Source organism: Thunnus thynnus, chromosome 7, assembly GCF_963924715.1.
Source record: "Thunnus thynnus chromosome 7, fThuThy2.1, whole genome shotgun sequence".
NCBI lineage: Eukaryota > Metazoa > Chordata > Actinopteri > Scombriformes > Scombridae > Thunnus > Thunnus thynnus.
Genome location: NC_089523.1, coordinates 28,930,319 through 28,947,386, shown reverse-complemented (window position 1 = coordinate 28,947,386; position 17,068 = coordinate 28,930,319). Strand labels below are relative to the sequence as shown.

General features: G+C 39.3%; 2 protein-coding genes across 2 annotated transcripts; both read left to right on the top strand.

Moving 5' to 3' along the window:
* The first annotated feature begins 1,997 nt into the window (after nt 1-1,997).
* On the top strand, nt 1,998-3,302 carry LOC137186427 (claudin-4-like). Its single transcript, XM_067595361.1, has one exon. It carries the CDS (start codon nt 2,071-2,073, stop codon nt 2,725-2,727), a length of 657 nt encoding a protein of 218 aa, XP_067451462.1. The 5' UTR covers nt 1,998-2,070; the 3' UTR covers nt 2,728-3,302.
* Nucleotides 3,303-3,637: 335 nt separating this feature from the next.
* Nucleotides 3,638-5,660, top strand: LOC137186424 (claudin-3-like). Its single transcript, XM_067595359.1, has one exon. The coding sequence runs from the start codon at nt 4,983-4,985 to the stop codon at nt 5,628-5,630; it is 648 nt and encodes a 215-aa protein (XP_067451460.1). The 5' UTR covers nt 3,638-4,982; the 3' UTR covers nt 5,631-5,660.
* The last annotated feature ends 11,408 nt before the right edge of the window (nt 5,661-17,068 follow it).

The window sequence follows — 17,068 nt, the reverse complement described above, 5'->3', positions numbered from 1 at the left end:
AAGTGCAACAGTCCGCTCAAAGTTGATGACAAATCCCGATTCATTGTGTAACACTCTAATTTACTGTACAAGTAAGGTGTGTACAAGTCCGAACACCTCAAGCCACAGAGAGTGACATCAAATATACCCACATGTTTTGTTCATGGCCTCGAGTAACCGTTCGAAACATCTGAAATAAAGTTTGTTTGCACAATTACGTCACCTTTGCAAGGTTCAAAAGCAAGATACTGTAATGCTTTTGATGACAGCCCCCACATGACATCAGTAAAGCAGCCTCGCTCTCTTTTTCTATGAAGTGAATGACACAGATGCAGTGCAGATTCAACGCAGCGCAGGTAAAACTACTGACTGCTGAGTGTATGTTTACGAGGGTCTTGTGGCACGTGCAGAAGGTAAACTGAGGTTGAGATCCTTTGATGCACTATGACCTTCAAAACAAGGACACTGATAAGACCCCCATCATTGTGCACACGCACACACAGACAATGTTTAAGCCTCCAACACAATGGACCACTCTCTCTTTGTATCACTGGTCCCTGGAATAGAAACCCTTATACAGTATGTTGTGAAAGAAATTCATGTTATTCATATTGGTTTTCATCAGAGTCCTGTGCATCTTCCACATGCAGATAACAATGTTTAGAGGGGTTTAGTGTTGTTTGCGTTGCAGTTCAAGCACGTGTTCTCAGTTGTTAACTTCCCACGGTGACCAGTGACATGCATGAGTCAACTGAAAAGACTGTCGTGGCTGTTGGGAAAAGCTGTTTTTAGCATCATATACTGTAGCAGCGCACACCTCAACATCATTACGGAGTATTTCATCATCTTGTGGTTTTTTAAAAGTGTTCTGAGGTCTGCAGATCTATTTTGTTGGCCATTATGACTCTTTGCACATACCAGCTTTCTTTGTAGAGATTTGGGGAAACGAGGAGTCGTGCAAAACAACGTATATCGGGGCAAGCTGCGCAAGCCTCCGAAAGCTTTCCAGATAAACATGATTTCTACATGAATTATTTCAAACACTTGTCTCAAAGTGTAACCGAAAGTAAACACAGAAAGTAGCTGCCTGGGATCAATCAAAAGTATTTCAGGGCAATGTGTCAGAAAAGTTACTTAGAAATTAAGAAGGGCAGGCACCGTTGCTGGGAAGATGATGGACATCATCTTTTGATACGTTTCCATGGATATTTGAAAGCACTTCCCAAAACATCCTCCCCTACTCTCAGCAATATTTGGAGTGATTTGACATAACTTGACCTGCAGACCTTCCTTAGAACCCGAGATGGTGGTTTCATCGAATTTCAGATTCAAAGATACCCGTCAGATCATCAGAGCACTCCCACTGCTTTCTAAAGAATTATCCCAACACACTTAACCTTTATTAACCAGTGTTATCATGCCTCTCCTCTCCTCCTCCTCTCTTTTTCCTGTAGTGTCTGTTTCCAGAGAACTATGCCCTGTGAATTCCCTGATTGGCCAATTTTCTCACTGAAAGCTGCAAATGACCAGATTCTCTTGTTCATTACGTATTATTAGGCATCTGTATTATATTTCACCCTGTTACATTCAATAAAAAGGCATTATTTAAGTAAAATAGATATACCGTTCGCAGTCTTAATAATACAAAAAAATGATGGAATACCTTTGTCAAGATCTAATTCAAAATAATAAAACGGCAGGCTCATCTGTCAGGGGGGAGCACAGCAGTAAACCAGCATTTTGCTGTCTTTCAATCATGCATTCACAAATCTTTACCATGTCTGTTATCCTTTAACTACTCCAAACCTGAGATATGGGCCGTCTGTGTACTCTCCCCTCACCCAAACAGGTGGGAGAGCTACCGGGGCTGACGAAGATGAATGATTAAGCTGAGTCCGTTTTCATGCCAAGGCTGGATTTTTTGGACATTCAAACAGGGTGGGATACAATTTGAAATCTTCCCTGGCCTGTACTCGAGTGACTCCTCCTTCTGCTATAAAGAAATCTGCTTATATGAGCAACCGGCATTCCACGTCCGACTACTCAGATAGAGAAGACATCTGTGCGCTTTGAATCATACAGGTTTAAGACATGATTTCATTGGGGCTGGAAATACTTGGAGTGACTCTGGCTGTCCTGGGATGGATCTTAGCCATTGTATCCTGTGTCTTGCCCATGTGGAGAGTATCGGCTTACATTGGGGTAAACATCATCACAGCTCAGACCACCTGGGAGGGCATCTGGATGAGCTGTGTGGTCCAGAGCACAGGCCACATGCAGTGTAAAATCTTTGACTCCATGTTGGCTCTAAGTGGCGATCTTCAGGCTGCCCGCGCCCTCACTGTTATCTCCCTCGTGGTGGGCACTGTGGGAATCCTGGTTGCCATGATGGGGGCGAAATGCACCAACTGCGTGGAGGAAGAGACGGCCAAAGCTCGGGTGATGATAGTCGCAGGGTTGGCCTTCATCCTGGCTTCTCTGACCCAGCTGATACCTGTGTCATGGTCAGCCCATACCATCATTATGGAGTTCTATAATCCAGGTATATCTGAGGAAAAGAAGAGGGAGATAGGTGCAGCTCTGTACCTGGGCTGGGCTGCAGCCGCCTTTCTGCTCATTGGAGGGGCCATCCTCTGCTGCAGTTGCCCCCCGCAACCTGAGAAAAGGTACGGGCCTCCGCCGCAGATGGCGTACTCCCAAACCAGATCGATGGCCCCGAGTAGCTATGATAAACGAAACTATGTGTGAACCTACACCTGCTTTTTTCTCACACTTTTCCATCATGTAAGCGACTGAACCAGAGAATCAGAGAGTGCGGTCAATTTTAAATGACTTATCCACACATCTTTATGTGGAGATGGAGAAGACTCTGGTATTCATATCACCATGTATGCCTTGTTGAACAGAGCCTACATCAAACTTGCTTTCCTTTTTTAATTTTTTTTGTGTGTAACTTTGTGACTGTTGGAAGCTTTGAGGCTAACAACTATATGACTGTATTTTATACTGTGTAAAAATCACTGTGTAATTTGTGATCTGAATTTAGAGAATAGTTGAATCTATAAATGTACTTTTTTTATAGTACTGTCTGTTTGTATGTGTTTTGTAAAGAACCTTCAGTTTTGATAAAGAGGTTTGTGGAAGTATGTATGTAAAGCCAAATGATGCAGATTTTGGTTGTTTTGTTTGTTTCTATGCTTCCGATTCATTTTATCTGAAATGTTTTGATGTTATTTGTTACTTTTTTAATTAAAAGCTTTGTGTTTTTTTACTTAAATTGCCTTAATCGGTTTGACTACTTGAAATAAAGCAATGCAAACTGATGTGACAGCCCACCCTCTTCCTCCAATCACTAGAAGATGGATATGCAGATGCAGCACATTCAAAATAGATTTCGTTGCACCCGTGCATACCTAGCTATTAGGCTGACGACTGGGAGTCTATCACAGCACCTATCCACCTGGCTGCCTACCATATGTCTGTTGGCTCCATGATAACAAGAACCGCTACTTTGTCAGCTTCCACACACTATCTGAACTGCCCTCCTGAACAATGGACCTGTTTCATGCCTGAAGGGGGAGACTAGTGGGGGAGGGGAAGGGGGGGTTGTTGTCAACACTGGGTTTCAGAAGCTGAAGTAGGTGGGGGTATTTCTAGGGACACAACCCCGGCCCTGAAGAATTTCAAGGGCATTCTGGAGACAGACAGAGACATTAAGGCCCATCAAACATAAACCTGTTGTCAGGTGAAAGCCCCATAACTCTAACACTTAGGATTATTTATGCTTTGGCTTCAACTCAAGGAGTTTGTGTTCATGTTAAGTCAGAAAGCTCCACCATCCTCAGTCGTATAAAATCTTCAAAAACTTAACAGCAGTTAAGCTGAACCTGCAAGACCGTTAACTCCTTAAAATGCTGGCAAATGATAAAAAAGGTGAGGAGGCTTTTACTGAGAAATGGAGGTCAGGCGCTCTTCATTTACGAGCCTTTTAAAAAACCAACATCCTTGGTGTTGGAAAAAGGAGCCTGGGCTTATTCTGAGGAGTTGATATACAAGTTATTAGACTAAAACAGAAGTTTTTCAGCTTCCTATTTAGTAATTAATATGAAACACAGGTTCTGAAAAAGTATAATTCTGCTAACAACCTGTTTCATTAATATGACAAAGAAAATAGACAAAACTGACAAAAATAAATCAGTGAAGTTAAATTAAGTTAAATACCCTCATTGTCAATCATACAATAAGCCTTAAAACCCCTGAAAACCTTATTTTAGATCTTTTTCTCTATAACATTACCAACTTTACTAGTTAAAAAGATCCTTAGGTATAGTTATTAGGAGTTTTACACTCAAAAACCCAACTAATGTACCTCATTAGGACTGTGTAGTTGTGGATCGATCAGATTTGACAACACAACAATTATCACATTTTGATTAAAATCTTGCTGATCTGATTGGTGCACGGAAGTACGTGACGTCAACTCCAACACTTCAAACCAGTGAAAAGAGAAATACGTACATATATCTGTAGATATATATTCTACATAAACTGTTCTAACCCTGGCAGAAACTTGCGTGTTCATGTAGTTGAACTTTAGGACCTTTAATCCACCTTAGAATTGTTATTTTACGTTATAACAACACATGCAACACTTGCGTGCCCTTTCAGCTGTAAAAGGCGTCTTTGTGGCCAGGCCCATTGTGAAGCGGGCCGTGTAAGCTGATAGCAGAGAGTCTCCAATCCTGAGAGTGTCCAGATCCTTCCTGCCCATTTGGTGATGTCAGCTCCTTCAAGGACTCCTCCCATCCACCTGATCTGCCTTATAAAGGATACAGGTGAAGTCGAGGCAACAGATCACCACACAGTCACAGGTGCAAAGCCTGAAATTAAATTAATCATTAGTTGGGTCTCTGGTTGACTCTTCCCCTTGGCTGATTTTTTTTTCTGTGATCCCGTCTCAGGTGTGACACACATTCAGCAGCAGAAGAAGAAGACTTTTCAGTATGTCTATAGGGCTGGAGTTGATAGGCATTTCCCTGTGCATTTTGGGATGGATTATTTCCATCGTGGCATGCGCCCTCCCCATGTGGAGGGTGACGGCCTTCATCGGCAGCAACATCGTGACTGCTCAGATCATCTGGGAGGGCCTGTGGATGACTTGCGTGGTCCAGAGCACGGGCCAGATGCAGTGTAAGGTCTACGACTCCATGCTCGCCCTCTCCCAGGACCTGCAAGCGGCCCGCGCCCTCACCGTCATCTCCATCCTGTTAGCCATCCTGGCCATACTCATCGCCATCGCCGGAGCCAAGTGCACCAACTGCATTGACGATGAGGCATCAAAGGCCAAGGTGATGATCATCTCCGGGGTCTTCTTCATCGTTTCAGGGGTCATGCAGCTCATTCCTGTCTCCTGGTCGGCCAACAGCATAATCAGGAACTTCTACAACCCGTTACTTCCTGATGCTCAACGGAGGGAGCTGGGGTCCGCGCTGTATATCGGCTTTGCGGCGGCCGCCCTCCTGGTTCTCGGTGGCGGACTCCTCTGCTGTTCCTGTCCGCCACGTGAGACCAGATACAACCCTTCACGGATGGCTTACTCTGCCCCACGGTCCGCAGGTGGGCCAGGGTTAGAACGGAAAGACTATGTATGAGTGAAATTAAAAAAAAAAAAAAAAAAAAAAGACATTGTTGAATCTCTAACCTGCCTCTCCATACCAAACGGAGGGTGTACTGAGGAAAAAAGCTGAAGAAGACAAGGAGACTCCGCGATGAAGGATGTGTTGAATTTTGCCTTTAATGTCAAGTATCTCTGAAATAGGGTCTTTTTTCCTCAGAGACTGAAATGACATGCAAAGGTCATATGAGTGGAAATTTTCTTTAATCAAAACAAAAGGCATTGAATTTATGGTCTTAGTGCTCTGTTTTTAAAGTCAGCATGTTAAATATTATTGATTATATGATCATATACTTTTTATACAGTCCTGGCTTCTTAATGTTTACCACTGAATTTTTTTTTTTATAAAAACGCCATGATGTCATCTCCATAATAGGGCTCTACTGTGTAAAACGTTGAAGAATGGAATGTGTTTCACATTTATGCTGTTTGTTTAAAATGTCAAAACAGGATTATCAACGGGATTATGTTTGTAAATACTGTATTAAGAGCATCATTAATCACTCATAACAGTCACAACAGATGATAACTGTATTTTCAGCTTATAGTGCAGTGTGGTACTGGTGGAGTTGGGGTGATGGGAGGACTGGGAGAGGACTGTGTGAACTGAGCACCTGGTTTTATCGACAGTAATTATCTATACACCATTGCTGTACATGTATCTTACAAGTGTTTTTTTTTTTTTTTAAAATAAACATGACTATTTTTAAGGTACTGCACATCTTGTCTTGTTTTATTTCAAACATACAGTAAATTACCATTTAATTGTATTTTACTTAAATGAAATAATGCCCCTATTTCAGATGTTGTAACAGCATGAGTCAGGAGAACTAGCAGAAATGACGGAGTGCGAGCTATCCAGGTGCCTTTGTAAAAGATCCCTGATATTCGATCCTCAGGGCTTCGTTACACACCAACTCGCAACTTAACCACACGCGCTCTAAACAATTAGCCACAGGATCAGTCAACGGGTAGAGGTGAGAAGAGTTAGCACAGAGGAGTCGAGTCATTCCGGGCAAGTTACATGATTTATTTCAAGGTCAAGGAAATCTTTTATTATCCCCGAGGGGCAATTTGTTGTGCAGCCAGCAGAGCCACACAACCATCAGACAAAACTGGCTGAATATTAAAGGCAATAAATACAACATAACATACAACATGATATTACAACACATTGTTTAAAAGGCTAACGGTAGCCGGAACAAAAGAGTTAGGGTGAGTGACTCATACCAGCTGATGAAGGAGAAAGTCAAGACTGATTCAATAAAACAAGAATAAAACATTTTCCTAACAGTGTTTTCCACATTGATTTAATTTTTCTTACTCTTTAGGCTTAAGTTATCATTGGATGCTTGGCTAAGCTTGTTTTTTCCAACACCCTGCCACATATTTATACAAAAACACATATTCATTCATGGAAGTTGCCCTGTATCACCACACACGCTTCTTCTGTTGGCCACTGACCAGGATATATTGGTAAAATTAAAGGAGCATTTTTCACTGAAAGTTTTTCCAGTCAATCAGCTTAGATTGTTCCAGCTTCAAGTATATTAGCAGCTTCCCGGTACATAACGTAACTGCCGTCTAGTCTCCCCATGTCCTGTTTTACACGCTCATCTCTGTGATCTTTATTTAATGATGAGATGCAGTAAAGCGACACATGGTTATCTAGACTCTGGCACATTTAAAAGACATATCAGACAGAGTTTCCATAATAGACGTGAGTTCGGGCCTTTCAGTCTAGTTTCAAGAACACATGCGGTAACACCTGACAAAGGCAGAGACATGAAAAATTAATGAACTTGTAATAGTAAATATGAGAGAGGTCTGTTGGCGCGATATCACGTTGCTCTCCAACTGTTGTCTCTATCTCCCATATCAGTGTCGCCTCTAACAACGGAAGAGAAACTGCTTGACATCTGGTCATGATTATCGTAACTACAGATTAGAGCTGTTTTAAATTGTAATCAGTATGTGGGAAATTTACCTTTGAGGGTTTTTAAACAGATACTTATTTCCAGGAAATAAAAACTGGGGGCTTCGTGTAATGTTCAAGCAAAATTCGGCAGAACAATTGAAGACAAATGTGTGATTTTTAAGGTCTTAACAAAAAGATTTTATGTTGCAAAGAGATTTTTTAGCAGCAGCTGAAGGCAGATGGTCTAATGATGAACCATTTTCTGTTTTAATTTTAAGGGTGTGTGTATGTGTGTGTGTGTGTCTTTTAAATACATTTTTTCTCCTAAATAATAAAAAACACAGTTTCTTCTTAAGCAATCAAGTCTCTTTTAACTCATTCGATTTTTTTATTTGCTAGAAAAGACACCAATCAAAACATAACTCAACACAAACCGAAAAGGCGTAGAGAGAGTAAGCTGAACTCTTTCCATTAAGTCATGACAGAATAATCATGACGGCAGAGCGTGTTGACCAGTAGCACTTCTTGTGTGCTGCTCCAGTGACTCGTCTAAGACCTTCAGGCATATTTGGCCGTCGTTAAGCTAATCATTGATTCTCACGCTGGTGTATTTCACAGCCGTCCAGAAACACGTTTCTTTTTCCAAATAGTAGGTAGCAGGTCAGAAAACAAAAATACTTTTTCATTTGAAATATTCAAGTAGGTCATACTTCTTAAAGTTCGACAACTTTCATGAGTTTAGATTTAGTTAAAAGAAATATACCTATAAAACAAATAGCGGTCTAGTAAAGTTCCTGAGGCTATGATGAAACTGAATCTCATTAAATACCTAAACCTGGTTGACTGAGAAGAAAGAAGAAAGGAAGGAAAAAAAGGCATTTTGTGAGTCTCTCTGTGGTCATGCTCCGCTGGCTCCGTCCAACCCAAAGGGCTAAACGCTGGTCACATGACCGATACTGGGGAATGTGAAGGGCAGAGAGGTTGCCTGGCACCTGAAGTCAGAAACAAAAAGCAACCCCCTCCCCTCCCCTCCTTCCCTCCCCCCGAAAATAACACAGGCTCACTGTGTCCACTCAGTGGGAACGTCAACTCACTGAAGTTTCTTACCTGCAACGGCAAGAAATTCAAATCTAAACCACAACAGAGCCACAAAGTTATTTATTAAACAAGAATGATTCTATAAAAGTTACTGAACCATAAGACATTTTTGTTGCTTGAGGAAATTTAAGTGTGAAAAGCTGAACATTTTTGTCCAAGCTAGTCATCTGTATGAAACCCTATCAGGAGCTTATGTTAAAACCCTGACGTTCGCTGTCATCGACATACACACATACCTGAAATACTCACATTTTTCTTGTCATGAAGAGACCCTTTTTCATCCCTCTCTCATCTCTCATCTTGTGTTCTTAACATTTTGCTCACAGTTGTTTTGTGATGCCGGTGCCTTGCATGTTAGTATGTGTGACATTTACTCAACTGTTACATAATTTATAAAGCAGGATGTAAAAAAACATGACCAACACCGCAGATAGTTCCAGTGAATGTGGGAACAAAGGAAGTGGTAGAAGTCTTATTCTCTGCTGAAGAAGAATTATGCAAAGTTTGGTCTTGATTGCATATAATATCGATGATTATAAGAGTTTTTAGGTCCTATAACACCACTTATACATTAGGTGAATGTATCTAGCAGCTGGAACAAGATACAGTATGCTGCCTAGTGTGAAGGCATGCCAGGAACAGGTATCATCAGACAACTCATCTATAAGGGTAGTGAAACAAGACATTTAAGACAAAATCAAAACCACAGGAAGTCTTTGGCATCTGTACATAGTGGCATCAGCCACTCACATCAAGGTTTTAACCATTTATTGCAGCGATATGTTTTTTTTTTTGCGGTGTGGTGATGCTCATGTGACGCTCTGGAACAAGCGTGCTCAGCAAGCTTGCGACAGACTCTGTCCCTGATTTCACAAACCGTGATGGATGAGAAAAACAACATTTAAGGAACTTCTTAAAAACCTTCAAAATTATGTTATGCACAACCAGATGCTAACACATGAAGAGGCACGCGAGGTGCATGAGCAAACATTCTGTGTTAAGTTTTTTATGCTGTTTAAAATTGCTGACTGTCTGCTACAAGAAGCACGGTAGCTATGTTTTTTTTGTAACATTGATCTAAAAGGTCTTTATTATATTGTGCAAAAAAAAAAAAAAGTGCTGCAGGGCCTTGAGAAGATTGGTGGCCATTGAAAGTTAATGTTTCACAAGCACTTTTGCAACTTTGCTTTCGTTTTACAAAACGATTTTAAAACTGGAGTTGACAACATTTACACGTTTGGTAATGTGGTTTTAAATACGTAAAGGCCTATAACTTAACTGTGATGGTATATTTGAATATACTTATTGCTTTATTTCCCAAGGCAATATGGACAATTTATTTATCTATAACTTGTGGCACAATACATTTGTGTTGTTGTTGTTGTTGTTGTTACTGTTTTGAATTTAAATATCATTAAAATACACAACTGCAGCGCAAAATTAAAATTAAAAAGAAAAGTTAATTGACTAACAATTTTGTTGTTGAATGAATTCATTTCTTAAAAATTCCTTTTAAAGAACTTGGAAAAAATAGTTGGAACAACTTAATTTTATGAGTAATTATGCTTTATGCTTTCAATTACTAAGTAAGTAATAATTAAAAATACCTTTGATTGTAGAGGAAAAGCTAATTCCCCTAACTTAGTGTAGTTTGTTGGTTCAACATAATTTAATTAGAAATTGTCATAACTCAAAAAGATTGAAGCAAAGTGTTGCATTATTATTTTTTTGTTGTTGAGCCAGAACATTAGTTTTTAGAGTGATGGGGGGAGTTAAGTTTCTGACAGCAGGCAGTAATGTAGCAACGAGGATAAACAGCTCAACATTGAATGCAGACTGAATGAGCGCAAAATGTTTATTGACCACCTTTTGTGAGAGAGAGAGGTCATGGACATGTGATCGGATTGGTATGTGGGACACGTGACTATAAAACGATGCCTGTGTCTGCCTGAACTACACACCTGAACATCACAGTAGCAAACACTAGCTGATTATGGTTTTATCAAAAAGTAAATATTGTGTAGACCACAGGAGGAGTAACTACTACCGTGGTAGTAGCTGACGGGGACCCAAAGAAAAAAAGAAAGAAAGAAAGAAAGAAAGTTTTATTGTAATAAAAAAAGTATGATAAAAACTATTAAAATTAACAAAAGTAAACATGCTTTCAACACATAGCTTTATATGTTGTGCTCCTGTTCAAGTCACAGATTACTTTTGTAGATTAGATTCTTTAAATTTCTCACCAAATCTCAAAAAAATGTGCTTATATGCAGGATATGTTCTGTGCCAGTTCTCAAGAATCACTGGCACCATTTACAGGACAATAAAATACTGAACCATCCAATGCAACAGAACAGCCCTGCAACTAAAACAGTCCTGTAGTGTTTACTGTAAGACAAATGACTCTCCGCAGTGATACAAACTCTGCATTTATCACACTGTCTCTGCACAACTTACTGATGAAAATATGTGTTTTTGGTATATGTTCTACTAACTGATATTTGTCTTCTGACTTGTTTTAAGACAAATAAAATAATAATGTAAATGAGGATTTGTACATAAAATATAAAAATGTTTGACATCACCGATCAACATTAAGAAATCCTGCAAAGGAGGCCGAGCAGCTAAATGGCATCATGGTGATAAATTAACATTTTGTCCTTTCCAAAATGTTATGAAGTTAAGGAAGCGTCGCTAAGCAAAAAGATACACAGTGTGTTTACTTTAAACCACAGGATTGGTCAGGTCAGATTTTGTTAAGTCTGAGTGAATTTTTGGTGGAACATTCATCCCATTAGCTCATTGCTGAGGCAGAAACCAGTTAACGTACCTGCTGATAAAGGTTCCAGTCAGATGAGAAGAGCAAGAGCCCTCCCTTACATTCCAGGAGTGTGTCTCCCAGCCAAGCACAGATAAGAAACCCCCTCGCTCTCATCTCATTTACACAGCCGATGCCTTTGTGAAAGAAATAATCTGGTTAGCAGGCATGGCGAACATAAGGCTGCTGGTTCAAAAAGCATCAACATTTGGAAAAATGTGGAAAAATGAGCAACATTCACCTCTCCCTGAACTGCTTAACCACTGTTTAACCATCACACCATAAGACAAACTTCATGCAAACATCAGACACATCAGTGAGAGACATGAAAAATCCTTCTCAATCATATTTTATCTTCTTCTAACTCTCCAGTTTAAAGGATAAGTGTGAGATTAACACACTATTTGTACGAAGTATAATATCCTTCCTAATTCTAAGGTGATGTCAGACAAGACAATTTGTCAAAATGATGCTGTAAAGGACCCAAAGCAACAATCAGAATATTATGCTGCCCTCAAGTGGTCATAAGAAAACCTGTAGGAAGAGTCTTCAGGTGCAGCAGTGTAACGTGGAGGAGAGGAGGAAGGAGAAAAGACCAACTACGCCACCTGGAGAAATGCACCTCAGGAAACATGTATGATTAGGAAACAGGGATTACCAAATACCAATAATCTTATTTTAAGTACACAGGCTTGTTCACTGAGAGGACAGAGATGTATTTCCAAATGTGTAAGTGATTTTTAATGAGATGATTAGATTGAAGGAAACTGAAAGTCACTGCTACAAGGAAGACGAACAAATCAGTTAATTGTCAAAAATGAACAAATGAAATTTAAACTGGAACTGAAAACATAATTTTATTATAAAACTGCTTGGAAATATGATTTAAATGTTTTACATTAAAAAAAAGTTCCCATTAAATATGTGCTTCCAGAATTCAGAAAAAAACATCAACAAATCTAATAAACCTGAGTGGGCTGAGGCTGCTGAATGCAAGCTAAGCTAAGAAGAAGTCCAGAAGTGTCCTATACTCGCTCCAAGTGCAGTCACAGCAACCTAAACACACTCACACAGTAAAACAGGTGAACCAAATGTGCATGATAGTGTCTTTAACCACAGTAAACAGTGTTGGGAGTTCAACCAGGGTGACCAGCAGACCAGCACCTCAGCTCCAGTCCTCTAAAAACAAGGTTAACAGAACAACAAAAAAGACACCAGGTGGTTAATTTGGCTAAAAGCAACATACACATACATCAACTTATAGGTTTAAACATGTAAAGTACAGAGTTTTTTAGATTGGAAACATTGTTCAAAGACAAACGTATGCATGTTTTAATTACCGGCCGCTGGGATTTGTGTAACAAACTGTGAGCCAGAGACCGTACAGTACGTACATGACAGAATAACACCTGTTTATCTCACACAAATCTTTGCCGACATGCAAATCTTAAATCGCTCAAGAATGTCAGCAGGCCTGCTGTAGGATCACAGCTATATCTTTGTCAGGGATTACGTAAAACTTTGGCAAATTCAATCAAATCACTGACAAGCGTCATAAGCCCCGGACCCCCCCCCCCCCGAGCTAGTGATCAGAGTAAGACGATAACGCCACTAATTATGTCAACAAACAAATAAAAGGCTTTGCAATGACTGTGGAGAGAGAGAGAGTAATCCCTGTTGATTTGAGTTTTTGTACACGGGAGACAAAATAGGAGCTCTGCAGTGATGTAAACGGGATGAATAATAACAGCATATTGTGTTTTTTTCATTAAGAGCAGAGAACATGTGTGAAGAACAATTATTTCCACATTATTTTACCTGTGACTAATAGTGTATATTTGTCTCTCCTGTCTCTATGTGAATATTTGAAATATGAATGATTGAAAATGATATATTATCCACATTAATTAGAGGAACAATCATTTGTATATAATTGGCCAATAGGTGTAAATCTGTGTGTGTAAATCTTGGGTTTGATAAATGTTAAAGTGCCTGGACGCTGTGTGAAAACTTGTAATGAGAGATGACTTAATGTACTGTAATGTGATGTGTTGTGTGACCTGAAGTAATCTAACATGATCTGATGTGACGTGTCCAAGCAAAGAGACACCTAGCATTATATAAATTTACACACACACACACACACACACACAAAAAGCATCTCAGTGACAAAGGTAGATCATCCTGCATGTGTACACTATGTCACAATAGGCCTTTTTATACAGCAGGATTTTTGACTTGGCAAAGCAGGAAAAGCACAGGTTGTAACCAAAAACATGAATGATGTTTCTGCTCCATTTGTGTCATTGAGGCGGCGTGCACAATACGAGGGGCGGACAGTAGCACAGATGATCCATTATCAACATTATAAGGGAACATCGCAAGTCACAATGTTCTCTATGAGAAAAGGCTGAATGCACTCTACTAATTTTGACTAACACTGACAAAAATTAGATGATGACAAAACTATATATATACACATTGTCAAGGTGAAGCTCAAACATTTTTATCATGTAAGAATCTTCCTAAAGCTTCACTGTTCTGAAGTTTGAACAACATCCGTTTGCATAACCTTTGCAACATTTCCTGTTAGTACAAAACAGCGCAGTAAAGTAAACTCTTGTATAATAACTGACAAAATATCACATTGTGAATATTTGCACACAGTGTGTACTTATACACTATGTACATGGTGTACAGTACTGGTCTGGTATGGACAACACTTGAACACATATGATATTCTCATCTTTCAGCTTGAGGAAACCATTAAATTCTTGTTGGAATGTTTTGACAGGAAAAGGGTGCGACTAACAGTGTGTTTACACTGATATCATCAGAGGGAGTCAGTCAGTGAGAGAAACATGTTTTTTAATCTGTTTTCTGGTATAAAGATGCTGCACTGCCCACTGATGGTTCTGCACCGTATTGTACTGCGCTGTTTAACTTATGCTCCATTAATTCTGTAGTGTGACGCACCAAACTGCTTCTCATTCATTTCAAATTGTGTGTAGCCATTTGTTTTCTGTTAAACTATGACCAGTGAGTGATAAGCTTTAATTTATGGCAATTGAAATGATATATCAGACGTGTCAGTACATACAGAAGGTGACAAAACCAAGATACAGAGAATTGCCTATACCCTCATAAATATTATATAAATAAAGCTCAAAGCTAAATAAGCTAAATAGACCCGTTAACACTCCAGAAATAACATGAAATAATAAAGAGGAAGTTCAATTTGACTCCTCACAGTGATCTGTACTGTATGCCATCAATCATTTTACCTTTCATCAATCTTACAAGGTAAACAATTAGTTATCATGCAGGTATTCTACCCCATATGTGCATTTGCATGTATCTGATAGGCCAACGCAGTGACAGGTGACAGTATGTTGCTCTCCAGTAAAAGAGGAGCCAGAACCAACGGTTTTGTTGGAAATTTTTGCTGGAAATGTTTTAAAATGAAATGTGACGCAGGGATCTAAACTTTTGAATTTTATCTTTCATGAAATTAACAAACAATATCACTGACAAATCTACCTGTTTCATGTGTCAGAACTCTGCTGAAGTAACCAGAGTCAGATATGAATTCCTACTTGTTAATGAGGCTAAAACTATATTTTGGGCTGCTGCATGGAGCCACTTGAATAAATCCAGGTTTTATTCTCATGAAGTTATCTGTAAGACACAGAAAAATATGTCAGCGAATATATTTTGTGATCTACAAAATAAGCAAACACAGCTGGAGGTAACAGACAGTTGGCTGGTGTTTACACATTTAATTTAAAGCACAGCTTTACTGTTCCATGGAGGGAAAATGCTTCAAAGTCTCAGCTTCACATCAACAGCTTCACCAAGATCTTAAGAGACAAAGAGATGCACCGGAGGAGAGTTTTTTTTTTGTTCTGTGGTTTATTTTTCACCCACTAAAGCACACCAGAGTAACATATCTTCCTGTCACAACCTGACTAAGTATGTCTGTGTGTGAGCAGGTGTGTGGATTTACATGCAAGGATATAAGCATGAGGGTGTGTGTGTGTGTGTGTGTGTGTACGTAGTCTATGTGATTGGTAAATATGGTCTTTATTCTCATGTCATCTTGTTATTCTAAACAGCATACAGTCAAACACTGTGACATACCTTTGGGGTTACTGTTGTACAAATGCTGTCAGCACAGTGGAACAGTAGACGGATGCTGCAGTGCTGTCTGCTGCTGATATGCAAGGTGAGAATAATGTTAGAATAACGTTCAAGATTTCAAGATTTAGTTTACTGTCATTTCCAAAAAAACCCGAAATGCTGTTCCTCCCAGCCCACAGCTGTGCAACAACAACAACAGAAAGGATAAAGATACACTGTATATCTAAAAATTCCCTTTAAAAAAATGATAAAAACATATAAATCCCAGAGGAAAAACAAAGAACAAGTAGTAAGCAACACAGTGCATTAAAGTGCATTTAGAGAGAAAAGTACATGTGTCAGTTTGATGTAAACAGCTCTTGCATGTTAACGAGCGACCAGCAGGTCGTCTGACTGTTGTTTCTGTCATGAAAACTTTGGAAAGAATATAAAAACATCTTTTTCAGAATCATCTCAGAAATGGTTTTCAGTTTTCAGGCTCTTTGAAGTTGACATGATAACATCCATTGTAAAGGAAGGGTGGTGTTGTGCAATTCATTGATTCCTATATTTGATTAACTTCTTTGATTAGTACTGGGATATAAAGTAATGACTTCCTGGCAGAGGCACCACATGTCCTGATAAGACTTTAGTCCTCACACCACTTTTTATGACATTTATGATTTTATGATATGCTACATACAGTATAAGCATTAATAACTTGCCATCTTGTTATGGGAAAAGTTCATTAGACACCAGGCGCCTTTATGAACAGTCAATCACAGTGATGGAGCGTTAACACCCAACTTAGATATGATTGATTTGCATTTGAAGAACGCATTAGACTCCCTCACTTGACTCTACATCTGTATACGCATCAGGAATTTTAACACTTTGTCAGTTGTGTTTAATTGTGTTTTCATTGTATTAATTTGTTATCTTCTCAAATTTCATTGCTAATTTTAAGAAGTTGCTTTCTTTGTTTATTGTTGGGAACCTGATCAGTTTTTGATTAATGATGAATGCTGCCAGAAGATAAAATACTTCTATCACACCACTATCTGCAACTTTAGCCCAGAGAGTGACAAATATTTACATATCATAGTATCAAATAAAATATTTACAGACAATTTACTAAACACATTCATAAGAAGCCCCCTGCAATATCTGCAGTACTGTGCGAAAGTTTTAGGTGTTTTAGATTTTTATCTATAACGTGATACCATTAGGGAGGTGTCTGATTTCGAATTTATTCTGCAGCATGACTACAACCCCAAACATCCAGCCGGAGTCATAAATAACTATCCTCAGCAACAAGAAGAACAAGGCCATAGATGGTTTGGTCCCCAAAGAGCCCTGATCTCAGCAATAAAGGAGTCAGTCTGGGATCACATGAAGAGACACTTAAATTCACAGAAGAAGTGCAGCAACTTCTCCAAGATGCGGGAACAACAAACCTGCT

Coding starts and splice junctions, on each gene's coding strand:
- LOC137186427 (XM_067595361.1), top strand. CDS start 2,071: ATGATTTCATTGGGGCTGGAAATACTTGGAGTGACTCTGGCTGTCCTG.
- LOC137186424 (XM_067595359.1), top strand. CDS start 4,983: ATGTCTATAGGGCTGGAGTTGATAGGCATTTCCCTGTGCATTTTGGGA.